At 39.2% G+C, this 27518-nt stretch overlaps 1 protein-coding gene across 3 annotated transcripts in view; it reads left to right on the top strand.

Moving 5' to 3' along the window:
- The window catches only part of ARHGEF7 (Rho guanine nucleotide exchange factor 7), a 127169-nt gene that overhangs the window by 80468 nt on the left and 19183 nt on the right, over positions 1 to 27518 (top strand). For all 3 annotated transcript variants that reach the window (XM_075424856.1, XM_075424862.1, XM_075424872.1), the window contains exons 9-17: positions 3905 to 4027; positions 14173 to 14311; positions 15191 to 15250; positions 16449 to 16595; positions 18458 to 18544; positions 21996 to 22074; positions 23462 to 23601; positions 24267 to 24491; positions 26439 to 26532. In XM_075424856.1, the coding sequence (XP_075280971.1) occupies positions 3905 to 4027; positions 14173 to 14311; positions 15191 to 15250; positions 16449 to 16595; positions 18458 to 18544; positions 21996 to 22074; positions 23462 to 23601; positions 24267 to 24491; positions 26439 to 26532 (1094 nt within the window). The remainder of the gene's footprint in view (positions 1 to 3904; positions 4028 to 14172; positions 14312 to 15190; positions 15251 to 16448; positions 16596 to 18457; positions 18545 to 21995; positions 22075 to 23461; positions 23602 to 24266; positions 24492 to 26438; positions 26533 to 27518) is intronic.

The raw sequence follows: 27518 nt of genomic DNA on the forward strand, positions 1-27518 counted from the left end.
AACAAATGGATAATCTGCTAGGTAGTTTAGATGTAGTTGTCCAGTGATGTTGTCTCTAGCATGTGTACAGCAGCAGAGGCTTTGTTATGGTTCTCCATTTCTGTAAATGAAATTAAAACAAGTCTTTGGCCTTTTTATAACTGAAGTTGTCATTTATATATGTGTGTATACATACAATATTTATGTGATTCTTTTCTAATTAAAGGATCGAATATGAGAACATTGGGATGGCAACTTCAGAATAAGTTGTAAAAGCATTATGCTCTTTACTGAACACATTAATTACTACAAGGTTTATATGATGTGGTGATAGGCATTAAATTGTTTTTCAGCAGTTGAAGGAGATACAGATAATTTATTAATTGCTCCTCTAAAAATAGTAGAACACTTGCAACTAATGCATGGATTAGAAAAGTCAAAGGGGATGAGTTGCCACTCCCTCATGAAGTCTGTTAATTATCTTAATTCAACGAAGAGCGTGCAGTATAAAGTTGCAATGCGTGTGTAAAAGAATCATGTCAGTCTTTCATTCTGCTAAAAGAAAGCAGACTGAGAAGACACAGATGTCTCCTTGGTGGGAGCAGCCATAATGCATGGCTACTCCCGCCCAGCACTACAGTATGAAAAGGCAAATTGACCATTTTCAGCAACTGTTTATTGGGGGCTCTTACCATTTAATACTGAGTTATGTGCCTTGAGTATGTCTCTGGAGTTTGAGACTTTTGCTGCATCTATTACTTGAAGAATGTGTTACTAGCTCATGCTTAGATTTATTAAAGGGGACCAGCTGCTAGGGAGGACATGCCTACTTGGAAGGCTGTGAGAACAGCGTTCCTGCAGTACGCTGGGGAATGCCCCTGGGTTTCCCCTAAATACCTGCAAAAGCAGATGCTCTATTAAATTCAGAATTTGAACTTTTCTTGAAAGAGAAGTAGAGACGCAGACAATAAAATATGGGTCCTAGCCTTTACTGTACGGAGCGCTGATAATGTGATCAAAGTGTATCTGGGTGTTTATAATGAACGTTACTTTCAAATAATGAATTGTGTTTCCCCTGCCTCATGTTTTGAACACAAGTACAGTCAATTTTGACTTCCTATTGGGTTGGTCTTCCCACACCGTATAGAGGGACTGAAGAGCTTAGTAGGAGCCAGACTTACTGTTTTGAAATTTGGGGGAATATTTCTTAGGATGAACTTCGAATTCTAACTACTAGGAGCAAACTGGAGGAGTGGGACAAGATGACTGTGTGTTTGAGCAGGATGGGAACAGCCCCTGCCTCTAGGAGCAGCCATCCTGGAAAGCTGAACAGCGCTCTTCTACTGAAGTTCACTGGAGCATTTCATACTTTTTCAGAGGGAATATACTAAATATTGATGTTTAGAAACTTTATGCACAAGTTCAGGACAACTACAGAAAATCTCAACTTAAAAATATATATTTGTTTTAGAAAAACAACATTCTTCTAGAGAGAATTGTTGGAACTAATGTTGCCATGAAACCTTAACAGTATGTCTGCTGAGTACTTACTGAGGACTCATCTGACTTTAGAGCAGTGTGAAATACTGTTTTTAAGAGGAGTTAAATGGATAACCACAACAAAAATCCACTGTTGGTCTCATCTTGCAAAGAAGCAAAGAGTGGTATATTTATGTTAGGAGATGCAGCCTTTATGCAAGGAGAGATGATGTATGGAGAAATTGAAACATTTCGTCTTGCACATGTTGTACAGTAGGTTTAGACAAAGTGTCAGGGACAAGCTTGTAGTCTAGGACTGCTGAAAACTTAGTGTCCTGTCTTCTGGTTAACTTCAGTGTGGATTATACAGTTGGCTGTTGGCCTTATAACCTACTGCTGAGGAGGTTTAGTCCTTCAAGTGGGAGTTGCTCTGTAGAAAATAATAGAGTTTCATCTCTTCAGCACCCTTACATGTCATTCACTTGTTAGTCCAATTTATTCTTTCTCACATAGGAAGCAATCTAGTGTGGATATTTTTGGTTCTGAGTATGGCAGTAGTAGCAGTAACAAAGCATGGCTGGTTGGAGTATATGCTTCTTCCAGTTGGTTTGTGTTTAACTTGAAAATTATTTTAGATTTAAAAAAGAGGGAGACTGTGCTTTTGTTTGCATATGAAGTATGCAGCTTAAAGAGATACTTAAGTATAAGACTGGAAGGGTTGCAGTTTTCTCCCCCAGCCGCTTACACGGATCACAGAATCACAGGATGGTAGGGGTTGGAAGGGACCTCTGTGGGTCATCTCGTCCAACCCTCCTGCCGAAGCAGGGTCACCTACAGCAGGCTGCACAGGACCTTGTCCAGATGGGTCTTGAATATCTCCAGAGAAGGAGACTCCACAACCTCCCTGGGCAGCCTGTTCCAGTGCTCCGTCACCCTCAGAGGGAAGAAGTTCTTCCTCATGTTCAGACGGAACTTCCTATGCTTCAGTTTGTGCCCATTGCCCCTTGTCCTGTCGCTGGGCACCACTGAAAAGAGTCTGGCCCCATCCTCCTGACACCCACCCTTGAGATATTTATAGGCATTTATTAGGTCCCCTCGCAGCCTTCTCTTCTTCAGGCTGAACAAGCCTAGCTCCCTCAGCCTCTCCTCGTAGGAGAGATGCTCCAGTCCCCTCACCATCCTCATAGCCCTCCGCTGGACTCTCTCCAGTAGCTCTTCATCTTTCTTGAAGTGGGGAGCCCATAACTGGACACAGTACTCCAGATGGGGCCTCACTAGGGCAGTGTAGAGGGGGATGAGAACCTCCCTCTACCTGCTGGCCACACTCCTCCTAATGCACCCCAGGATCCCATTAGATGCAAAATCACAAGTCAGACTTGTACTTTCTGCTGATTGTACCAGTTCTAAACTGATGCCACACAGCCAGTTTCAGATACTTATACTCCAGATATGTTCTTCTTTCAACTTGAGGTGACAGTTTCTGCTAAAACCTTTTGAAAAATACCCTGTATGTATTTGTACTATCTTCTTCATATCATGTTGTCCCCCCATTTATGTGAATAAATGTCTATATTCCTCTGACAAAGCCGATCAAAACTTGTCAGGTTCACCAAGACTCTGTGAAAGTAAGCTTTTCTTCTAAATACTGTTCCTCTTGCTGTGCCATCTTGAAGTCACTGAGGCTGCTGTTGCTTAAGCATCATTTTATGTTAGACAAAATAAGCTCTTCTGAACAGAATTGTGAAATTTTTTTTCACTGCTTAGCAAATGTGGTGCATTTGAGCATAAAAGATGAAGAAAGCATGAGTTATAGAAAAGATTCCTGTACTGATGGTGGTAAAGCAGCACTCTTGCCTTGGTAACAAACTGATATAACAGTGCTTAATGGTTCTTAGAAAGCAAGATGAGTGGCAATTGTGTAAAAACGGCCTGTTGCTGCACTGTAACTGGCTTCTGTTTGTGCTGTCAGAGCTTAATGTGGTACTTTGGTCTTTCAATGAGTATTTTAAGCCTATGATCTCTGCTGGTGGAGGGTAGAGGGAGAGAATCTTGCTGCTACTCAATCCAGTTTTTGTCTTAAGAGCTGCAGTATTGCTGCTAAGATTTGGCATGGCATATGTAAGTAGATAGTAAACTGATAAGTGTGTTGACTGAAAATCAAACTCCTAAAGAAGGTGCTAATTACCACTAATTCTTGAAAAAACTTTGCTGAATTGTATGTACCATATTCTGCTGATGTTGTGGTGACATAGTCAGGCCTGACAGTTACAAAGTTGAGGTTGTAAAGGAAGCAAAAGCCATTGGTTGCTGATCAGTGACCGTAGAAATCTATCTGATTTTATTAAAAAACAAACCAAACAAAAAACTCCAGTACATACTGTTTTTCCAGTAATTTATTTCTGTGGTTGGTATTACAGTAATTTCATCTTTATTACTCTGTTTTTAGGTTGCCTGAAGCTCAGCAGAGGGTTGGAGGATGTTTTCTAAATCTGATGTCACAGATGAAAAGCTTATACCTTGCATACTGTGCCAACCATCCATCAGCAGTAAATGTTCTAACGGAACACAGGTACATTTACTTTGCAGTCTTTTGAGTCTGATAAAATAAAAAGTGCATAAATACACTTGCGTTGTAAAGCTGTGTTGTCTCTTTGTACATGCATTTCGTATGCCAGAGCTTGTTTAAGAAAAAATAGTAGTAGTATATTTTTTTAAAAAAAAGACCAAATAAAACTTCACAGCACAAAACTGTTCCATGTGATCAGGACCAGCTTGTCACATTTGGCAGTGTGTTATCAACTATTTGAGGGAATTTGCTCATTGAAAGAACACATGCTGGACTCTGAATATGTAAAACAAACTGTACTGATTGTCATCTTTGTTTCAAAAATGTCAAGATCAAAACAAGTTGGTTAAATTATGGCATAATTGACATGATTACTGGTAGGCTTTAGACAGTTGGGGAATTGTAACTTAGCCCTATAAAAGCCTGTGTGTTTGTATGTATTTAATTTTATAATGATATACCCTTAGCTTTACTTTTGAGTGCTATGAAAGGAGCGTGAGCTTTTCAAGTTCACAAAATCAGTATTTCCTATGTGTAAGAAGCAGGATGCTGAGTTAACGCGATGTCAGTTGCTCAGCTTTGGGACAGACCTTGAATTTGCGTAGAAGATGCCCTGTATCACCTTGAGGGAAGAGTGTTGAGGATAGAATTTGATTGAAGTCTGCTTTCTCAGACTTCCTATGCATTCTCCTGATAAGCACATGCTGCAGCAGCTGTTACTGCGGGGCTATATATGTTCGCTTGTGGTGCAGGACAGAACCATGACGTTCTCTTGAAGGTTAGATGTAGGACAAATTCTAGCAGGATATTGGTTCTTTTTGCTTCACTTCCCCCTTTGTCTCGTTGTGATGTACCACAGTAAAGATATTTTGAATATTCTTAACACTCCTTAAACAAAGAGGAGCGCAATTGATTTGTTTTTTATAGTTTTAGCTTCTTACAAGAACTCAGATTTTGTTTGAACAGCAACACTATGTGGCATATTTTTGAGCTTTACTCATAATAGTATAAATGGAAAAAAAATGTTCTAGCTACCAAATACTGTGAACGATCACTTACAGTAGTAAGGCATGTGACTATGTTCCAATACCACTTTGAAAAATCAAGCTGCAAATTCACATTGCAATTTAGGCAGAAGTCATTTTTTTTAAGAAGCAATGATGAATTAAAATTAAACAAGACAAAATATGTTTAACACCTCCTGATGAAACCCCGTAGTGTTTGCTTTCTTTCAAGTGGTCTAATTCTAGTACCACTTTCTGTAAATGGTAAAATATTCAGGTGATCCATGTCTATGGGGTTTTAATACTCTTAGGCTTAGATTTTTTTGTTTGGTTCTGCCTTTATGCTCTTTCCATACAGAGCTCTGGGATTTAATCTATAGATGGAAGATGGCAAGTGATAGCAAAGTGATCATGTGCATTACTTCATGGGTTGTTCTAAGAAAAATTGAGCTTCTGTTCTGTAAAGCCAGCTTGATTATCAAATCCTGGTGGAGTCAATATAAGTATCATAGAGCAGTTAAGTAATTTGGATGTGGAAGTAGGTTCAGAGCAATTGTATTTTTTTGTTTGTAAGAGCACAAGGGGAGGTAAGTTGTGATAAACGGCTTTCTGTTTAATACTGTTGTGTTACCGGGCATGAGTCAACAGAAGTGAATACTGGAGTTTTTTTAATTACTCTTATTTTATTATTCTAAGCCCTTCATTTTTGTTGAACACCATTGCTGTAGGTAGCAAGTCACTTGACTAAAAATGCTGTTTGAAACAGCTGCCATGAAGATATCAGAAGGTGGCTTTAAGCAGTTCTGAACCTTTTCCTCTCAAAATGCCAGAAAGTTTTTAAAGGTAGGGGAAAAAAGACTTTTCTGCAGAGAATAACAAACTGATTGAAGGCAGGAAGAAAAGGAAAATTCTCAGAACTGTCTCCTTGTTTATTGAGATGTTTTATTGTGTAAAGTCATCCCTCCTAAACCTTAATGTAAAAATTGCTGTGAGGTTTGAGTAATGGTAGTAATAATAATGAAACAACTACACTGCAGTGAATACTGGATTAATATTGAACTGGAATTTTTCAGAATGTGAAAGATTGCGGTTTAAGACTTTTAGGAACGGTGATGATTTATTGGCTGCTTTTGTGGTATAGTTTTAGCAGAGGTTCCAAGAGCATTATATGTGTTTTTAATACCAGCAAAAATATGGCAGAGAAATAGGTGTTTGCTGAATTCTTGGATTTGATTATCATGTTTGCAACAGCTGTGCTATTCAGCAGTGTTTCAGAGAGGGGAAAAAGGAACAGTCTGGAGTGGTTTGATTTGGAACATAAATTCTTACTGTCTGCAGCAGATTATTTCTTGCCACAAACTCTGTGCACTTCATAAACTGAACACATATGCATTAATTTTGCTTCTGAAAGGCTTTCTGCAGAAAACCCAGCAGCTAATTTTAAGTCAGATTCTTGTATCACAAAATTAGTATTCTCTGCAGTTTTTCATGTGCTTTTGGTGGGAACCATATCAACAAAAATGAAAGAAAAAAATCTCCTAGGTGATTGTTCTAGGTGAAATGTCAGAAACTTTACCACTGTTTTGTTTTTTATTCTATAAAATATACTAGGTTTAGTACTGTGTTTTTACTGTTACTGACTAAAAGCAACTTAAAGGAAATTGACTATCGTTTTAGAAGCATTAACTGTATTGTTTCTTTATCCAGTTGAATCACTATAACATAGAAATTGTAAGCAGTCATTTGGTTTGATGGAATATTACAGATATGAGGTTTTTATGTCATTTTCTAAAGTATCAAGCGTGCTCTTCAAGCAGTGTTGTAATACCTGTTAAAATGTTAGTGACTTCTGGTAAGGAGTCTCTCTGTGCATATGCATACGTATACATAAAAACTGATGATATTAACTTACTCAGAATTATTTTGGACTTCTAGTCAAAATCTTCTTTTTTGAATAGTATTTTTGTGAAGTTGATTCTACACAGTAGTACTTGGGATTGGACTGGAGATCTAAAAGGGGCATTCAGTGGGAATGTGACTTTTTCTTTCTTTTTTTTCTAATGCCCTTCAGAATGAATGCCAGCCTGTGCTTTCTCTTTCATTTCTTTGTTGTTTGCTTCTTGATCATATGTAGCAGCAAAATGAAGGCTCTTATTTAATTGCAATAAAATAAGGGGGGATGCACCTGTATGTGTACATGTGTGAGCATATATATTCATGTACGTGTGTGTTTATATAAATACACAGTGGGGGTGGAGGAGGTTAATTATATTAATGAAGGAGATTTTTCATGTTCAAATCTTGAAAGCACAAATGTATTTAGTTTTGTTAATTATTAATTGTCGAACTATTGATATGAATATCATTAGAGACCTGAGCGTATGTGAATATGCAGAAATGGGAATAAAACCTAATACAGCCCATACAGGAGTTCAGGTTCCAGAGCTCCATGTTTCTGGGGTTGTATTTGGCTCTGATAATCACAAAAAAAAATAAAATAAAAAAAAATCTATTAAGTCTGGGAACAGATTGTCTTTCTTGGTTCCGATTGTGGCACTGTAAGTTTTATCCAGGTGTTAGAGTTGCTACTCAACATAATTTCTCCAGTTTTATACAGTCTTGAAATTTGGTAGGTGCTTTTTGTCTCAGGAATTGTTTCAGAGCCGTTGCGTATTTTTTCCAGAATTAAAATACTTTCTGTGTAATAAATCCAGAATTTTGAAGAATTAAGTATTTTTTCCTTAGGTCTCTCATTTTGTCTTGTAATTCTGTCTCAAGCCACTAGGTAGAGCGGAAGAGGTGGAGTTTGGCAGGTACAGCTGGGTGGTGGCTCTGGTGGAGCTCAGTGTTTTGCATGTTTCCCCCACTGCCTCTTAGCTTGTTCTGCTTGTTTCTTTCTCTCATAGTGGCTATAGTGCCATTGTGTGTGATCCCTATTTTATTTACTTTATTCCATAACAGTCATACCTCTTTGGCACCATTGTATGAGGTTTCAGTTTCTAACATCCCATAGTTTGCTTTGAAGATCCCAGTTCAAGTCCAAGGGTAGGTGATCCAATATAATAATACAGTATTATTGTAGGAGACTTTCCCTAGCTGGTGAGAGCAGGACTGCCTCAAGGGCATGGGGTTTAGTCCAAGTAGCATTGGTGGCTGTGTGTGCTTCTGATCATAGACATATGCTTGCCTTCCAGTAAGAGAAGAAACAGGATGAGCAACCTAAGGCATGAAAGAATGAATTTCCCTCAAATTAGAAAAAAACAGTTGGGTACAAAGTACAGAAATGGGCAGTTGTAGTGGAGTAAAGATTCCCAGGAACACGAACTGTTATCTACCTGGGGAAGATCACAAGCCACAAAGTTCAGTGCAGGGAGAAACTCCGGCAAAGAAAAAGAGGAGGCAGAAGCTAGGACTGGGACTTTGTGGACTGTATCCGAAATGGCAAGAGGAAAAATATTTGAGTGTAGCACTCACTGAAGGGTTGAGAACATAATGAATAAAAAAGTCTAACAGGCCCCGCTCATCAGTGGACACAAAACTTTTGTGAAGAACTATGGAGAGTACAGACCTGATTTAATCAGGGTTAAGTATGTAAATATTGGGCGAGGAGGTTTTTAAGCTTTTCACTTAGTTTAAGTAACACCATGTTTATTTTAAAATAAAATGGAAGGCAAATATTTCCAAAAGAAAATTTAATTTGATGAAAAGGCAGCCAAAAATTAGTAGTGTATGCCTGCTTTTCTTTAATTTTGCAAAGTTCCAAGTGTCGAGCTAATTCTCAGCTGGAAGCAAGCTATTCGCAAATCTTTACTTGTTCCAACATGAATTTTGCTAGATTCTTCTGTTCTCTTGGATAACATGTCCCAAGTATATTCTACACTTGCATCACAGACCTAGCAGTCTGGATAAAATTTGTGGAGCTGAAACATCGCAATTACTCCAAGTAACTGGAGCATGGAATACAGATCAGCTTGAGTCAGAAAACTCTTTGTGCCTCCCTCACTTTGGTGCATCCCTGAGCCTGCAAGCGTGCAGGCTGATGTCATACACCAAGCAACAGTCCCTGGGAGAGGAGCTTGACGGGCGAGTTTAGCTCTAGGAAATCAAAAGCTGCGGCTGAGGGGCTGCTGAGCCGAGCTGTGCCGCCACGCTCTCAAGATGCGGTGCCTGTGTGCAGTCCTCAGACCCCTCAGCAGTGACAGCGCGTGCTCCATCTATTACAAACAGAGACCTGCTTCAGAAGCGTAAGTTGTGATTTTAAACATATTCGTTTTATAGTTCCTGGATGTGCTTTCCTCAAGTTTAAATGGCTTTTGTTACTGTAGGCACATCTGAACTTGTTTTCTTCCCTCCCCCCGGTCTCATTTGCAGCTTTTGAGGCAGCTGTACTAAGAAAGATTTGAATATATTAATAGGGCTTAAAGACACTTTTCATGATGACCTTTAAAATATCTCATGCTGTGAACTAACTGTAGTTTGGAGTGGAGAGACCTTGTCAGCTGGAGGTTTCAGGACAAATGAAGCACAGTACTTTTGTATGCGCGTCTGCATTTTGTTCTGTAAAATGACGCAAGTAGTGAATTCAAATCTCAGCTGCCTGTTTCTGAAAAGCTACTTACTTAGGCAGTTGTGACTAAGTTGATGATTTCACTGTTCAAAAGTTTTTCCTGTTCAGCTAAATGATACCTTTTTTAAAACGTAATGCTTAGCTGTGGGCCAGAGTTTTATTCAGCAAGTGCTGCCTAGGAGAGTGTGGTACTTGCAGGCATCAGTTGAAATGGTGACATGAAAGAGCCATTGTCTTTGGCAAAGCAGCTGCGCTTTTAAGCTAACAACGCTGACTTTTAAGCTGCTATTAATTAAAAAACAATTGTGAGCTGTTGTATTCAAACAGTATTGTAGCACACCTTTATTTTATTGGAAGTAAACCTTTCCACTGTGTTCTGTATTGTATTTGTCCTTTGTGAATAAATGAAGGACACTCACTTCAAGCTTTGAGCTGAAGTAACATCCATTTTGCCAGATATTTTATGTCCATGCAGCTGCCGAAGGTGGTAGGTTGGTATAGCATGAGCAGACTGCTAACAGGGTCTGCATGATGGAACTGCTCAGCCAAAATTTTGGGTACTGTTCTGTTAAAAGAGTGTATGTGTGTGTTCATACTAGAGTTCGAACAAGCTGGCATGTCCAGACTTGTCAGAGGGAAGCACAGAAGTGTGTATAAGAAAAGATTGTCCTCTTGGGAGTGTTGGGAGGAAAACTATGTCACCCAGTTTTAATCACACCTATTAGCACTGGTCGGTGTAAAAGGCTTCCTCATGATGCCATTGCTGAGCATGTTTTTCAGGACTTTGTGTACATTTCAAGTGAGCTGAGGTTTCAACTTGCTCTGTAGGTTCCTATACTGTGATTAAGTAAAAAGGAGGTGATAAACAACCAAGTCTTTTGTGTTGAAGGGCGGTGAATGGCCTGGAAACTGCTGCAACATTGCGTAACCACGGAGTGCTTTTAGGTAAAGGAATTGCAGAGTAGACAGTGACAACAAGAGAATACCAGGTTTTTATTTCAGGTTTCCAAGTAGTCGATTTTAATTCAGGCTACAGTGAGTTTTTTCCTGTTTTCTGGCACATCTATTTTGTAATGCCAAAATCGGCGAGAAATGGAACAGTAATAATGAAAATTAGAAATGTGAATGTGGGTGAAATGGTAACCAATGTTCCTCCTACTGTCAAGGCATTAAATTAAAAAAAAAAAAGGAAAAAAGAATAAAAGCATTGTGTTAATGGATAGCTCAGCAAATACCATTTATATAATGCATTTGTCTGCACCCAGCAGTGTGGAGATGGCCGAAGTAATTAGGAGTGAGGATTTTTGTGTCTTTGCAGTCTAAAGGCAAAAAAGCAGTCCTGTTCAGAACAGCGTTAAATTGAACGGCCTCTGGTATTTGCGAGTTGCGTGTCCTGTAGAACATACTGCTGTGTTGGGGAGAAAAGAGAAGCTGCGGAGACATGCGTGTGGATTGCGCTGCCTGAAATGGGGAAGAATAGCGAGTAATGTGAAAGGGAGTAGTTGATGAAGTTAGGTAGCAGGGGCTGTGTGTCTGGCTGAAGCAAACCGAATGCGAAGAAGTAGTTTAAATGGTTGCTTCCTGCTGGTTCTTGTAGCAAATGTCTTTCACTTAAAATATATGAAGATACGTATCAAGTACCATATGTAATCTAACTTTGTGATGCTGACATGGATGGGGGTGCTTACGGGGAGAACTAATGGACAAAACAAAAAGCAGCGGCATGCACATGGTCAGTGTCATATACACAGTAAACTGAAATTAAAAACCACTGAGTGCCTTCTGGGAGAAGGGCTTTCGCAGGTGAGCTTTGGTAAAGATTCCTGCGGAACCCGGGTGCTGTATGTTCGTTTGTCTGCCCCATCACCTCGGTGGAAGCAGCTTCGTCCCTTTTAGCTGAGTCAGGAGGAGAGGACATGCCACCCTGCTGTAGCCGTGCAGCTGAATGCTCCAGCGAATTAGCCTGAACTCTGGATGAACAAATAGCTGGTAACACTGTAACACCAAAACAGAAGTATGAGTCGAAATCCTTAGTCTTGCTGAGGGTGCCACCAGAATCAGTTGTCAAGTTCTGGCATTGGTGTGATTTAGTGCTGAGTAAGGGCTGTGACTAAGAAAGCGCAGGGCAAAGTAGGTCTTCAGGCTCTAGGTATTCAGAGTTGGCCAGCTTTACTTCTTAAATCTAAATTTAAGCTAGAAAATGCTCAGGTTTATCTGTGTTGCATTATAATATTTTTTTCTATGCAGAGTACTGTAGGAGATTTTTCAGTGGCTTTTAATTTTGGCTAAAACCTGATTATGTCACAAGCTGATTTTAGGTGGCCTGGAGTTGCTAGTACGTATCACTTATGAGGGATGTAGCAAGGTCTGCCTGGTGGAGCTGTGGGCATTCTCAGGGGTGCCCAGCCCTGCTCTTTGCATCTTTAAAATGCAGAGCAGGTGCTGGGAAATCCCCTCACCCGCTTGCTTTCTCTGCTCTGTGGTTGAGTACAGCGGGAATGGCACGAATGCATGCCCTGAGGGGTGCCTGGGCCTGGTTGGAATGGGGGCAAAGGGCTCTAAAAGAGGTGGTGTAAGGTTATGTCAGACCTGACAGTTTGAAAATGTGCTGGATGTATTTAAGCAAGGTGATGTAAATGAACACCAGTTAACTAATCTGAACACAAGTAAACATTGGAATGAACTGTATGGAGACGTACTACATTCTCTTCTGGGAACTTGGGGAGGCTTTAGCAGCCGGGAGGAGAGAGATCCGGGTGGGACGGTGGGTAAAGCACTTACATTGGAATGGGAAGGTCACGATTCATGGTCTTGTTCTGCTCTCTCCATCTGTTTAATAGATGGATTTAAGAAGCAAAGTGTTACCTGTTCTGAAATGAGAAGGAACATGTGTCTTGGGGAAGATAGGGAGATCTGTTTTGTCTTAAGCTGTGTAGTGCTGTTATATAGCATGATTCACTGATAACTGAGCATGTGTATTATGGCAGTGTCCTATCTGGTTTTTTTTCCTAGGGAAATTGAGCAGGTCAAAATTAGCTTTCAGTTCTGCATGGAAACGGTATGCCCTAGGTTTGGAGATTCTTGCCCTTCCCTTTCTGTTAATATGGTCATAATGTACAGCTGTTTGTCCTTTATTGCTGTTTGACATGGTTTTTACGCTTTCTAATAGTACTGAATCTGTTAGCTGACTAAGGCTTCCTTTGACAAATGAGACTATGCCAATAACCAAGAAGGGGAAAAATTTTTTTAAGTAGTACTTCTCACTTACAGGAGCGTAATGGTATTAATCAGTAGAAAGTGAGGACTTTCAGGATATCTTAGAGTAGAACTTGACTGTCACATGTGAATAGTGGGTTTTGTTGTGGGGTTTTTTTGTTGAGAACTAGTTATTTACTGTAACAAGGACTCAAAACGTAAGCAACCTCATCTGCAAATGTCTAGAATGACAGCTTAAATGCAAGAAGCTTTTATCTTTTTAATAAGCGGCTTTCTGAATTTCCTTTATTTACTTTTTGTCTGTAGAATCCCATGTTCTTCTGCAACTTGCATTTTCTGAAGCCTGGAAATCAGCCCAGGTGCTGCCATACCTTCCTTTCCTCACAGAAAGGACTCATTTTGTTCCTGGCCATTAAAATTCTAGAAAAGCTTGTCCTCCACCGTAGTCCTCTGAAACCACTGCTTTATAAGAAAGCAGAAGATGTAGCTATTTTAAGTTTCCTTGATAGCAAAGTGCGCTGAAATTCCCGGGATGCGCTGCTTGTTTGGCCGAGTTAATGTGAAAAGTTGAGGGGTTGGGCCAGTTCTTGGAAGTGATTCAAATATGAAAAACCGTCTGGATAGGGAAGTAGCAGTTCATGATATTTGGAGAGCATGGATTTCTTACCGCAGCTTTGCTGTCAAAACAGGTGTGTTTTGTAAGTACACCTCCTGTGAAACCCTAACTCATCTGAGAATAGATTGCACAGTAATTATTTCTACTATGGTCAACCATGTATGGTTGTTGGTTAGTTGGTCATTTTGCAGTAACACCTAAGATGTGTGAGATGAGATCATGAAACATGTAAGTGTGGGAGGAAAAAAGGTGCCGAAACATTCTGTGTCTTCCCATTAGAGCCTGACACCTTAAAAATATCGATGCTTGATTAAATATGAAGGCATTGACTCATTTATGCTTGGGCATTACCTGTGTAAACCACCTCTAAGGTGTCATTTTACTAGAATAAAAAGCTGTTTAATAAAATACAGCGCAAATGGCTTTATTCTGTAATTGTTGCTCAGATAAGGTAGCATTTAGGAGCTGTCCTTGAGCATCAGTTGCGTAGAATGGAGGGTTTGATCCTGTGTCTGCTTTTCCCTGGATGGATCCCAAATCTGCAAATGTCTTTGTCCTGTCTTTTATTTAGTGCAGAAACTGGTTGCAGCACTTAAATTGTACTTTAATTACTTTTTGATTTATTTGGCATATTGTTTTATTGGCACAGTTCATTGTGGATGAAAGACTGAAGTGAAGAATCCAATGTAATTTTAACTGTCTTGGTAATTTGGTATTAATTTGCATAAATATCTTGTATACACAGTGAGGAGCTAGGAGAATTCATGGAGGTGAAAGGTGCCAACAGCCCTGGGATCCTTGTGCTGACCACAGGCCTCAGCAAACCTTTTATGCGTCTGGATAAATACCCCACGTTACTCAAAGAACTTGAAAGGCACATGGAGGTATATCTTATCAGCATTTATGTTCCAGCTTAATGATGATTTGACAGCAATTATTTTAAAGGTACATGTCAAACATGGTGGGACCCAACATTACATTTGTTTGCTCTCCGTCAGCCTTCTAAATATGGCTGCAATGGTTTAAAACTTCCTGTAAAAGCTAAACATTTAAAATAAAACTAGCCAGAGAAGCTGATTTGCACCCCTAGAGCAGTCTTGCAGGGTCTTTGGTTGACTTGACATTGAATGTGTCTCCTGCGCACTACTTGAGGCTACTTTATCTTGTAGAAGGAGTGCTGCTTCTCGTCTTGGGACCTCAGCATGTCAAACACATCACCAAAATAATCTCTTTGACTTCTACTGAACTGCCTAGAAATGATCTTTCAAATATGGGAATGTGTTTGAGGAGCTACTGTTTCCACTGTTGTCTTTTATAGGTTAAGTTTTTGGAGAGTGGAGAAGGGAGAGAAATAGAAAAGAGTGTGGGTCTTTGTCTTGTCACACAATTTGGTTTGTCAGTCAGTGACAGCGGAACATACTAGTCTGTAAGGAATGTAGTTTGTGACAAAGCTAACGTGCCAAATAAAATTCTTCCCAATAAACACTTTCCTATTAGGATTTCAGAATCTCTTGTCCACTAGGTCTTATAAAACTTCCTTGGCTCTATTTTAAGCATAAGTAGGAATGTTGTAAGTGACTCTTCATTTCTACTACAAGCCACCGGTGTTTGATATAAGAATAAGGACGCTGTGAAAAGAGAGCAGATAGGTCTACAACTTCTATTTTACACAATTGTTTATTTGTTTTTAGTTAAGCCTCTGAAAGTTTTGTGTTAATTTTTTTAGAACTAAAGTTTTCATTGTATGTCTTCTGTGTTTTTAGGATTATCACCCGGATCGTCCAGATATTCAGAAATCCATGACTGCCTTCAAAAATCTTTCTGTAAGAGTGACAAAAAATAGATGATATATTTTAAGTAGGATATTTACTAATTTCATCCCCCTCTATTGCTTCAAAAAAGTGAAGCTTTTGTGTAAATGTTTGTGTAAGAAATTTTTGAAAGCCTGGAAATTGATGCAGTTTGTGGGCAGAGCTAAGGATAGTAATTTGCTGAGGAGTTACAGCAAATAAACTGTTGATGTAAGAGCCACGCAAGTGTTCTGCACCTCTTGATCTGCCCTTTCTTGCTTTCTACTAGTGCTGGCATAACTAGAGTCCTGAGGAAGGGCTTCTTTACAACGGTGGAGTGTATCTTCTGAGGTTTTTCTGAAGTGCATTCCTTCTAGGGGAATGGTGTTGAAGATGGGGGAGAGGATGGAAGGGCAGAGTGCTAGGGATGTTCAGAAGATACGAAACTTCTAGTAATAATTGGACTAGGAAGCCTGGTTTGAACAGATGAGCTGTCTGTTACTGTCTTTAAAAAATATGAAAGTCAGCTGCAATAGGCATATATTAAACACACTCTCTTTTACAATAAACTTAATGTTTCGTGTTTCCTGTTAGGAGTGTGTGCTGGTGGTAACCTGCCATTGTCTATTTTTTACTTTTTTGAAGCAGAAATTAGTGTTATCTGTCTTCAGAAGAGTTTTGGGGATTCCATTCTGTTGGCTGCTTTACAAACAAGAGGAAACAATTCTTGCTGAGAAAAATCCAAATGAATGGGAGTACAGCTAGTAGAGCAGGTTGGAGACATTGAATAAAAGTAGGAGCACGAGGTTATACAGACTCAGAGTATGCACAGTTGGCGTGGTTCTTTTTACTGACACTTTGTTGTATAGTTGTTTGTATTCGTGACAGCTGTATTATTCTTTTCTGCTGAGCCTAGCTGTTTTTGGTTGGAAGTACAAAAATTTAAAATGTAAAGGAAGTAGAAATTTGAGAAATAGAGCTATGACTATGAATTTGGAATAGTAATTGAAGTAAGTGTGTTGAAAGGAAAAGTAATAATATTGGAGTTAGCAAAACTAGTTTTGTAAGAAATATTTGTAATAGTCATCTAAATTAAAATGCTTCAAGTTAGGTGCTGTCCTCTGTACTACAAGCAACAACAGTAAATACAACTGTACTGGTATTTCTACTTTTAACCCGCTCCAAATTGACAAGAGTTGATAGAGATGGTATTTTTCCCTGTCTTTGTTAGGCACAATGTCAAGAAGTACGGAAACGGAAAGAACTTGAACTACAAATACTGACAGAAGCGATTCGTTGTTGGGAGGGAGAGGATATTAAAACACTTGGCAATGTGATTTACATGTCCCAGGTCATGATTCAGTGTGCTGGAAGTGAGGTAATGCTCTTCTCATCTGTAGTGTTGGCATTTCTTTCCATTTTAAATAAAATTAATTATAATCATTATGCAGCAGAAATAAACAGAATGTTTCAGAGATACCAATCTAGACTAAAACCTTTTTGTGTTGATTCAAGGCTTTTATTACAAAATGTGAAATAAATTTCCTTGAAGATGGATGGTCTCATCTGTAAGATTCACTGAAACGTAACCAAGTATAGCAGATATAAACGTTGTAAGATGATTTTGCAGGACTATTTTTAAATTGCATAATTAAACAGGATTTTCTGTATGTAGTTATATTACTGGATCATTTTGCATAGCAGTTATTACGACGTGTTTTAAATAACAAATTTCCAAGTTTTGTATTCTAAGATGCTTGAGGCACTCTTTCCTCGCTGTTTTGGGCATTTTGCCCAAGTAGTGAATTTTGAAATACAAGCTTCAGAACCAAGTAGTTTGGAGAAATAGTATAAGAAGAGATGTTAGACAGTCAAAGGTGACGCTGCAAAGTCCTGGATGATTTTTTAAAAAAACAAACAAAGCACACAAAGAAAAGGTTGTGCTACCAGAAATAATGTTAAAATAATCTTAAAAGCAAGTACGAACAGAAAGGAAATATTGCACAGATTACTGACATGTTTTTACTGATTTTTTCCCCTGTATAATCACTGAAGATTTGAACTTGGTGGGGGCTTTTGAATTGCAACCTCATTCAGTCAGTTTCCTGCCTTAGAATAAAGATGTCCGTAAATATGAAGAAAGAGAAAAGTGTTTATGCAGATGAGTAATTCAGAATTCGTCACCTGATATTTTTCTCTCAGATATTTTCTTAGGTGTTAAAATAAGTAAGATTCAGTAGAGCTGATAGTGCATCTTTTGCAATCACGTCTTCTCTTGTAGTCATAAAATGACACACCACCCCACCACCCCCCTCAGCATGAGCTAAAATGTCAAATGTAATGGGCTGTAAGAAGTTTCTGTATAGAATTAGTTTTTTTTACTAGATATAGAACAGCTTCATTTGAGCAAAAGCAATTGTTTTTAGTTTTGTCTTTTTAAAAATTATATCTACATTTATAAAGGTTTACTGAAAAACAGAAACATTAAAACTTGGTAAGGACTTGTATTATTTTGCAGAATGCATGGAATTGAGATGGTGGCTTTGTCAGTGGATATACTTGGGTAGTCATTAAAATTAAAACATTATACCTTAATGCTTCTCTTTTTCATTGTTTGTCTATAGCAGTAGATAAAGAGTAAACCTTCTCCTCCTTCTGCAAAAATACCCCCAAACAAAAGGCAGCTTCATAAGCGAAACTAGCAAATCAAAACCAGAACAAAGTAATGAGTGTTTTTGTTGCAAATATAAGCATTATTACTTTTATCTTCTTTTTCTACTTTGGGACATAATCCAACATCATGCAAGAATCTTACCTCTCCAGTTTGAGAGACCATGGCCTTGACGTTACTGTAACAGCATCCATCTGAATTATATTAAGAAATATATCCAATGTGTATTTTTGCTTTTGTTCAAATTGGTAAAACAGTTGTTATCAAATTAAACAAGGTCAGTGTTTCACCAAGACTGAAAAATTTCTGGTTTAAAATATTAGGCTGTATTCTCCAGGAAGAAGTATAGGCATGTGATACTAGCACTTTTCAAACAGAAAATGAAATAATTCTGAGGTTTTTGGTTTTTTTTTAAATTCTTTGGAGAGTTAATTTTGCCAGGAGCAAATATTTGTGGAGTAGTTATGGAGTTGTAACATTGATGGTAGTTTTCAGCAATATAAAACCGAAAAAGTGGGGAAGGAGCTTGTGATGTTGTATTTACTTTTTCATTTTCTTTTTTTGATAAGGAGAAGAATGAAAGGTACCTTCTTCTCTTCCCTAACATTTTGCTAATGTTGTCTGCCAGCCCAAGAATGAGTGGGTTTATCTATCAGGTAAAGTAATACATGTACGTATGTTTATAAATGTGTTGGGGGGGTGACTTTCTTCTAAAAGGTATTTCATAGAAAACTTGGAAGGATTATTAAGCTTTTGCATTTTTAAAGATAGAAGGTAATTTCTGCAATAAGAACTGGTCATCTGTTTTATAAAATTCTGGGCTAGAAGCCTGGGCATGTCTTTTTGTAGCTGTGACTATCAGCAAGGTTTTTTTACCTCATTGGTAGCTAATGAGAGGAAGTATCGGTAGCTTTTCAGATCTGCGTAGGAGGACAATGCTGCTGTGCAGGCAGGTTTGTTTGTCAGTGCTTTTCCGACTGCTGCTGGAGTCTTACCAAATTACACAGCACTCCTAGGCTTGCATCGGTGTGAGTTAGGCTGTGCTGCCACCCGTTTCTTTAGGTGTGTCTGCTTTACTGTTTTATCTGTGAATCAGCAGAGTGCTTTTGAAGTAAATCTGCTGGTTTTCCATGTGTACTGGTACTTGAGTCACAGCATAGAAGTAGTCTCAGGGCTCACAGAGTGGATTCGCTCTGGATGAAGCGGAACTGGAAGGCGTGCTCCGGAAGTGTACTTGATCTACTACAGCTACTGGATCTACTACAACTGCATGGACTGCCATTCAGTCCATGGCCCCAGCCTAGAGCTAGCCCAGCATAACACCACCTGAAATGCATGCAACGTGGCCTTCAGGTCCTTAGTGCCAGGTGTTTCACTCCACAAATTTTCTACTTGCTGCTGGTAGACATGGTCTTCGAGTTCTCTAGCAAGTTTCTCAGCTCAGTACTTCTTGCCTCTTTCCCCACTGCAGACGCAGAGCAACTCTGCTATAATGCAGGAGGATCGGTGCTGACTGGGTTGGCTTCCCTCTACCTGTAGGACATGTTTTGCAGAAGCACCTGCATTCTGGGTGTGTAGTTTCAAAGACCCCCTTGACAGGTGAAGTTAAAGCAAATGCACAGGCAAAGAGTTTCTGAAATCTTTATAAATGTTCATCAAGTATTATCATGTGGTTTCCAGACATCACAGTAAAACACCAAAAGTTCTAAAAGGAGCCAGAGATTTCACCTGCCGTAAGTACATCTGTAAATCAGGCTCTTGAGCAGTTTGTTCCTTTCTCCTGATCGGTGGTTTGTCTGCCATGAAGGAATGCTGAAGTGTGGTCATTCAGGGTTCCTGTGTGGTTTGCTACATGCAGTCACAGACTGTGTGACTCTTCAAAGAGCAGTTAAATTCCAGAATGCATATCTGGATTCATACCTTGCCTATCATTAGCTGGTTCTGTCTGAGACTTGCATTGGGTGGTTGAAATGCACAATCAGGTTTCTCTTAGCGTTGTGCTTGTTTTCAGAATTTTTGGCTGGTCCTTTATCCCAACATGGGTGTAAAAAAGATACTAGAAGGGTGAGCGCTGTATCTCCAGTGTCATGTCCAGAATTCCTGATGAAGGAAGATTCTTGTGTACTTTTTACAAAGGCAACTGACTGGAGAATTAGTGTGTTAACAAACAATATGAAATTAAACAATGAATCTGTCAGGCTTAATTTTGCTCTGCTATTGTACATCACTTAGATTTCTGCCTCCTCTCTCCCACCTTGTCGCTTGGGTGCACAGCATTGTTCAGGAAATAAACAATTTTCTGTGCATTTGTCTTCAGCTTCTGCTCAGTATGGCCACAACCTTTTCTTAGTGTTTGCTGCCCAACTCTGTTGAATGCAAAACTTCTGATTTCCTCATAAGCTCTTGTGATTTTTCCCAACACTGAGAACTTCTCAAATGTTAATGACTGCATATTCACCACAAGGCAAAATTACTTCATCACTGTTTGTGTCTGTCTGGATTGTGTAACATGGGCCACCTGGACTTTTCTTCTGAGGTTCTTGTCTCAGAATTGGGATAGATACAGACAGAAGATGATGCAGCTCCCTCAGTCATTCCTAGGGAAACGATGCCAGTGGAAGCAACGTCCTACACTATACCCTCCCTGTGTTGCTGAATGTTCCAGTTATCAGGAGGCTTCACGTGTTCTGGTTGATAGTGCTGATACCTGCCGCATGAGCTAATTGGGAGAACTTTTAACAGTGGTAAACTGAAGTCACAAGGGGCACAAACCATGCTTTACAAGATGGCTTCACAATTTTGTTGAAAGGAAGGCAACAGAAATGATTCATGAGTTCAGTTCCGTTTTCTCTGTGTTTTGCTGACTTAGTACTTTTTCTCTGCATGTAGCTCAGGTGAGCTTTGTTCTGTCACCAGCCTTTTGCTTGGTGTATCCTTATACTCCCTCTTCACTTATGTCAGCAGTTCTTGTACCTCTCTTTCATTGTGGCTGTGTGCTGTGCTATTCATGAACCATCAAAAGCGGAAAAACAGAAGAGAGAATTTTGGGCTGCATTGTAGTGCATGCCGCTACCATGCTTCTTGCAGTAGGGAAGCTGTTGCAAAAAACGTCTTCCTTTGTCTTTGGCATCTTCTACTTGAGCATGTTCTGTGCATACAGACTATCAAGTGATTTTTAGTTTCCAAGCTTCTATGAAACTTTTGTCCATTCTGTAGTCATTAGGAAAGAAAAAGGGGGGGAAAAAAAGCTGTGGAGTTTTTTTTTTTTTCCGCTCCGTTGAAGCCAAACTTCCACAGTGCACAGTATTTGCAATTCTGCCAGCATGTGCTGAATAGTGTTTCTGTGCAGGAGAATACTCTCTTAAAGTACTTTAATAATAAAGTTGCGTTTTTGGAAAACCCTTTCATCCTGACAATGTGCAATCTTACCTATTCTTCTGTGTTTCTAAAGGGTCAGAAAGTTATCCTAAACTGACTTTTTTTCCCCAGCTTCACTGGGTTTAAAATGAGAGGTTATCTTCTGCAAAATTGTGTTCTTCTGAAGCTTTACAAATTTAAAAGTGTGTTTACTGCTATTGTTTTATTTCCCAAAAATTTTCTGTGAGTGAATTTAGTAGTGGGGTTATTAGAGACATTAATCTTCAGTAAATAGTTGATGTGTTTGTTTAGTGAAATCTTAATTTCTAAATCTACATGTACCAGAAACCTTATTTTGAGAACTAACCAAACAGTTTGCAAATAAATGTGCTTAAAGATGAGTCACCATAGCATCTAATCATGTAATATGGGTGACCCTGAAGGTCTCAGTTCCAAGAAACTGAGGTTATGATGAATGACCACTGTGACATTTGTATAGATTTGATAGCCTACACAGGTATCAAATAGACTCATTAAAGTCAGAGGTGTCATTTGCAGAAGTTGGGCATATTAAAAACTTCCATTGTGAGGTGTTTCTGTGCATTTTTAAATGTTTTCAAACACATCAGTGTGTATGTGCTTGTCAGTTTACTGTGTATGTTCAGAGCTTGAAGTTTATATATTCTGATATTCTTGGTAATGATTTAACTTTGATGTTACTGATTGTTTATTTGTTTTTTTTTTTTTAAGGGAAAACTGCCAATGACAGGAATGACTATCACAAAGCTAGAAGACAGTGAAAACCATAAAAATGCATTTGAAATATCAGGTATTGACCGTAAATATTTTTGTTTATTATTTACTCCAGGAAATGGTATTTCAAAAGTCAAATATTCTGTCTGAACAGAAGGAAAAACTTTTTCGTTGTGAGGGTGACCAAGCACTGGCACAGGTTGCCTGGAGAGATCTCCATCCTTGGAGATACTCCAAAGCTGCCTGGCCACGGTCCTGGGCAGCCACATCTAGGTGTCTGTGCGGGAGCAAGGTTGGGGGGTAGATGATTTACAGAGGTTCCTTCCAGCCTCAACCATCCTGTGATTATACAAATTTTGTAAGGCAGCTACCCAGAGCCTCACCTTAAAGCTGCTTTTTACTGCTTGTCTTAAGCAGTTAACAAACTGTCTTTGCATGGGATTCATTCCCACATTTCTATATTTTAATGAATGGAGTCAGTGGCCTTGGAGAAGGTCCTTTTTAATGAAGCAGTTCCAAGTATGCTGCTCACTGGAAGAAAAGAAATTCCACACACTCTAGAAGAGCTCTAAGCAAGAGCTGTCTTCTAGAAATGGTCCACCTCTTTTCTGAGAGACCTTTAGTGTCTCTGCTAATGATAGTTGTTGTGCGTGCTTTGGGTAATTTATGCCTGTGAAGTCTGTTGTTTCAGCGTGTGCCTTATTTCCTTGGAGGGTTTGAAGGGCAGAGGGAGCAGGGTCCACATGGTGGAGTTTCATAACTTTCATTCATTTCCTGGATCAGTTCTGCTGCCAAGCAGGTTGCATTTAAGTAGAGTAATTTTGACCCTCTCAAGTGGCAGGCAGTATCGTACATCAGTGCTGCGAGGCAGAGGGGAAAAGCTGTTGATAGTGTGCGTTCTTCTGAGATAATAGTTATGAAGCTGACCTCAGGTGAAGAATGTGAGGGTTAAAATGGAGTTAACTGCAGAAATGAAAGTAATCTTTGGTTAATCTTCCTGCTGGTTTCCCAAGTGACTTTTGCCTCAGCTTTTAGATTCAGACCAACTTTATGCCTTTTTCTAAAAGAAGATTGGCAACTGTATTTTATAACGTTTCCTATATTGTAGTTTATGGACTCAAGAATGACATTTTAGACTATATGAGGCTTTCCTGGGGAGGATGGAGAAGCATAAGGCTACTAGATGAGCCTGTCTCCTACATCTGTTTCTTGTCATTAAAGGTTATGTTTAATTGTTAGAGGTGGGGAAAAAAGCAGAACTCCTATGCTTGTCACAAGAACGAATACATGGAGGAAATGTCTGTTACAACCTGGAAAAGTGAGATGCTGTTGTATAGAAAATACGGGTTAAAGTTTTTCTTAGTACTTGGGGGATATAATGTTTTAGGAAATGAGTGTCTTTATAATGATGTCAGATGGTCTAAGTTGTTCTTGTGTGGTTTCCTACGTTTTCTGTCACCTAGGAAATATGATTGAAAGGATACTAGTGTCTTGTAACAACCAGCAAGATTTGCATGAATGGGTGGATCACCTGCAGAAGCAAACCAAAGTCACAACTGTTGGGAATCCCACCATTAAACCTCACTCTGTGCCGTCTCACACGGTAAGAGCGAGCTTCACCCTGAGTGAGCAGGGTATGCAGAATTAGGCTACATGACAAACATACCACGAAGTAAAGCATTTTTTTAGCCATTAATAACAAGAACTGAATGTTATGACTGTAGTTTAATGGGTCAAAAGACCGTTCTGTTTTTAATTGTGTGAACAAGGAATAAAATGCTTAGATCTTGGTGTTATAGTTTAACAGGGTAGAAGAAAAATCATTATCATTGCTTTGTCTATTTTGGCCAGGTAATGTATCATCATCTTTTAAGTATCCTTAGAATAATAGGTTTTAATTGGTGTGGTGATGTACTTGTCAGGCTGTGGAGAAACAGTTTCCCTAAGTACTTTCTTTTGGGTTCTGCGTTTGAGTTGTTGGATGTGAATGGATCCTAAATTTAGCTCTGTCCTTAGAGGCGAGAGAAGTGGGAGCAGTGCTGCATGTGGCTGCTTGTTCTTAGTGCGTGCTCTGTGGTAGACAAAAACAATTCCTTTAAGCTCCGTTGTTCGAAATAATAATGAAGTGTAAAATTTTCAGGGGCCAGCTGTAATAAGCAGAAGCACTGGATAACGAGTGAGATGATTTCACCAAACCTTGATGATGATATGTCTTTATAATGATAATATGCTTTCTTTCCCTTCCCATCACCTTTGTGTCTTTGACAGCTTCCTTCCCATCCAGTAACACCCTCCAGCAAGCATTCAGACAGCAAGCCAATACCACTGACTCCTGCGTACCACACTCTCCCTCATCCGTCACATCATGGCACTCCACATACCACGATAAACTGGGGGCCTCTGGAACCTCCGAAAACCCCCAAGCCTTGGAGTCTGAGCTGCTTACGGCCTGCACCTCCGTTACGGCCTTCAGCAGCTCTTTGTTATAAAGAGGTGAGATGTGGCAGCCAAGAAATGTGACTGTGTAGCAGGCCTACAAGGGGAAGTGTAACTTTTTTTTGACACACCACCATTTTACAGTTTTGTGCATGTTTTTATATAAAGATGATTTAACAGCCGATGCTGCATCAAGGGTAATGGACTAGTGAAAGCTGTTTATTTTGAACAGGGATTTAGTCTTGCAGCTCAGAAAACACTAAGGCTTGTTAGGAGAGGCTTCCTCCGCCTCCTCCAAGTGCTTCCACTTAGTTCCACTCTTTATCCATTTAATAAAGAAGATTTTAAAATTTTTTTAACTAGCAGTTCATTTATGTTGATCATCCAAGCTTATTGCAAAGTAAATTATTTGCTAAGCACGCTGCAAAATATATAGGATAAGGGACCCTATGGTGCTTCACAGTGCTGTATCAAATCATTCTAAACAGCTGTGGTGGTACAACTGATTCTTGTTCCTCTGTATTTACCACTCTTACTAGGTAACAATAGTGTATTTATTTTAAAAAAATGGTTACTGTCAAAGTATATGTAATGTTTTGTACTCAAAAGAAACTGATGGCTAATATTACTATTAGCACAAAAAAAATGTTTAAGATGCTGTTGTATGTTTTTAATTAGTGCATGGTATGAAACAGGAATCTAAGAGAAATAAAATGTGGTGGGTGTGACTACAAAAAGATGGTGTTGGTAGGTTAATTTGGTCCTGCCACTACATTTTGTGTGGTTTTGCAAATAGTAACAATGTTAGATTTAAGTTAGAAGTCTGTGTGTATGTAGGGAGGAGAATATTGGATGCTCTGTGGCTTGATGGTATCTCCTGTTTCAGTGTCTTTGTCATGCATTCTCATGATACTAATTTAGTGTGAAGCAACAGGGCGCAGAAAGAATCATGCAGTTATGCCTGACAGCATTTCATTCTACGAGCATGAGATGTTGACAGAAACATTTTATTTTGCAGTCATATAAATTGCATTTTCTTGGAAACTGTAGCCTAAACACTGTGCCCCAGTGTGGCCTGACTGTGGAGGTTTTTTGTGGTGGCTGTGTGTTTGACTTTTTAGCTTTTCTGTTGTAAATCCCCTAAACAATAGGGAAAAAGTGATAGGTGGTCTGCGATTGGAAGGTTAGTATTTAGGCTTAGTTGCTACAAGAGGTTTTTCAGTTTGGCTGTATTATATACTCATGTTGTAATTTAAGTTAAATTCCTTTCATGTGTAGGGCACTAAATTCTCAAGTGCGGTAAAATTTCAGTCATCTTTACAGTGTTTAGCATACAGTGATTTTCAAAACCTATCTTCATCATCTTTGGTCTGTCCTGCTCATTCATCTTTTTACTTTTTTGTTCTGTATTTTTATAGAGGGTGTCTTGTATCCTTAAGGTAAGGGGTAGACCAGTATATTCCTTTTGTTCCTGTAACCTAGCCTTGTTCCTGTAAATTAGCATGACCACATGTTGAGCAGAAATGCTGTATTTGTTGCTGTATTTTTTTTTGCTGTAGAGCTTTGTAAGAACAGACCTAAACATTTACAAACTCTGGCTTTGAAGAATATACTACCTGCCAAGCTTCCTTGTTACGACCTTTTTCACTTGCTTCGAAGTAGACAAGTGAAATGAGTTGTCTCTTCAAAAGTTAAAGAAAAAAACCTGTCTTAACGTATGCTTGCCTCTTCCCTTTGCTCTAGCTCCCAAACAGCCTGCATGCTTTTGCAGCAACTTTTCTGTATATTTCTGTTAATAGAACAGATAAAATACCTGACTTTGTGTATAGTTGGAGGAAGGGTAGAGAGGAAATCAGCCAGCTCAGGCAAATTGGATCTGTCAGAATGTATTAGTAAACTGAATTATGGTGCTGTTAAAAGATTTTTAGTTAGTAACTCCTGTTACATCTTAGAAATTAAACTTTTGAAGAACTGTTACTCGTCTTATTTTTTTCCCCTGCACAGGATCTCAGTAAAAGCCCTAAAACCATGAAAAAGCTGCTTCCCAAACGCAAGCCAGAACGGAAGCCATCAGATGAAGAGTTTGCACTGAGAAAAAGTAAGAGACTTGAACATATGTCTGCATAATACAAAGGCTAGAGTTAACGTCAGTGTAAATTCTGTGAAAGTTGGATGTACAGTGTAAGCAAGTTGTCTGGTGTCCTCTCTCCTGTCAGGGGAGAGGGAGTAGGTATCTCTAGAGGACTATTTGTTTTATTCATCTTAGGTGCCTGTCACAGAATCGTAGAATGCTTTGGGTTGGAAAGGACCTTTAGAGGTCATCTAGCCCAAGCCCCCTGCAGTGAGTAGTGACATCTTTAAATAGATCAGGCTGCTCAGAGTTTATTTCATGATGGGATTAGTTGCTTTCTAGAGTTTTACTATTGACTACAGTGGATGTATGCTTGTGAAGTGCCTGTTGCGATCTGTTCGCTAGAGAGGGAAGTGAGGATGACTACAGAGCCGTGTAAAGTTCAGTAAGGTAAACCTGTCTTTTAATACTGTAAACAGCAATTTGAAGGTACTATCCCACTTCTGCATACTATTTAGTAGCTAGGTTCTTAAATCAGTCCTGGTAGGAGCTTCTGCTGATCTGGGTGTTGGAAAGCTGGGTGTTGTTGCTGGTTTGAAGACGAGTTCAGTCTTTGTAAGATCCAACAGTCTGCTCTGATCTTCTAGAAACAAGGTCATTTGCTAGTGTCTGTGTCTGGATAAATTGCAGAGCTTTGGACTGCTTGAAGTCTGAATAGCACTGAACTAAGAGAGACTGATGAATGTATAGAAAAACAGAAGTGTCAAAATCTGGATGATGGGGTAATTTGGGGTGGAGGGAACGTTAATGTTGTCAAGCAAACACAGTATTCATTTAGTTGTCAGCGTCACTCTAATTCTTCCTTACAAATTTGTGTGAATAGTCCAATTACTTGTATCAATAAAAGACAGGGTATTTACTGTGAAGACCAAATTCTTTTACTGCAGCTTTTGCTTCTCTGTGTCTCTCCTTTGCTAGTGGGCTTTTCAAGCTAGAGACAATGCCTTGAGCAT

Source organism: Opisthocomus hoazin, chromosome 1 (assembly GCF_030867145.1).
Source record: "Opisthocomus hoazin isolate bOpiHoa1 chromosome 1, bOpiHoa1.hap1, whole genome shotgun sequence".
Classification (NCBI taxonomy): domain Eukaryota; kingdom Metazoa; phylum Chordata; class Aves; order Opisthocomiformes; family Opisthocomidae; genus Opisthocomus; species Opisthocomus hoazin.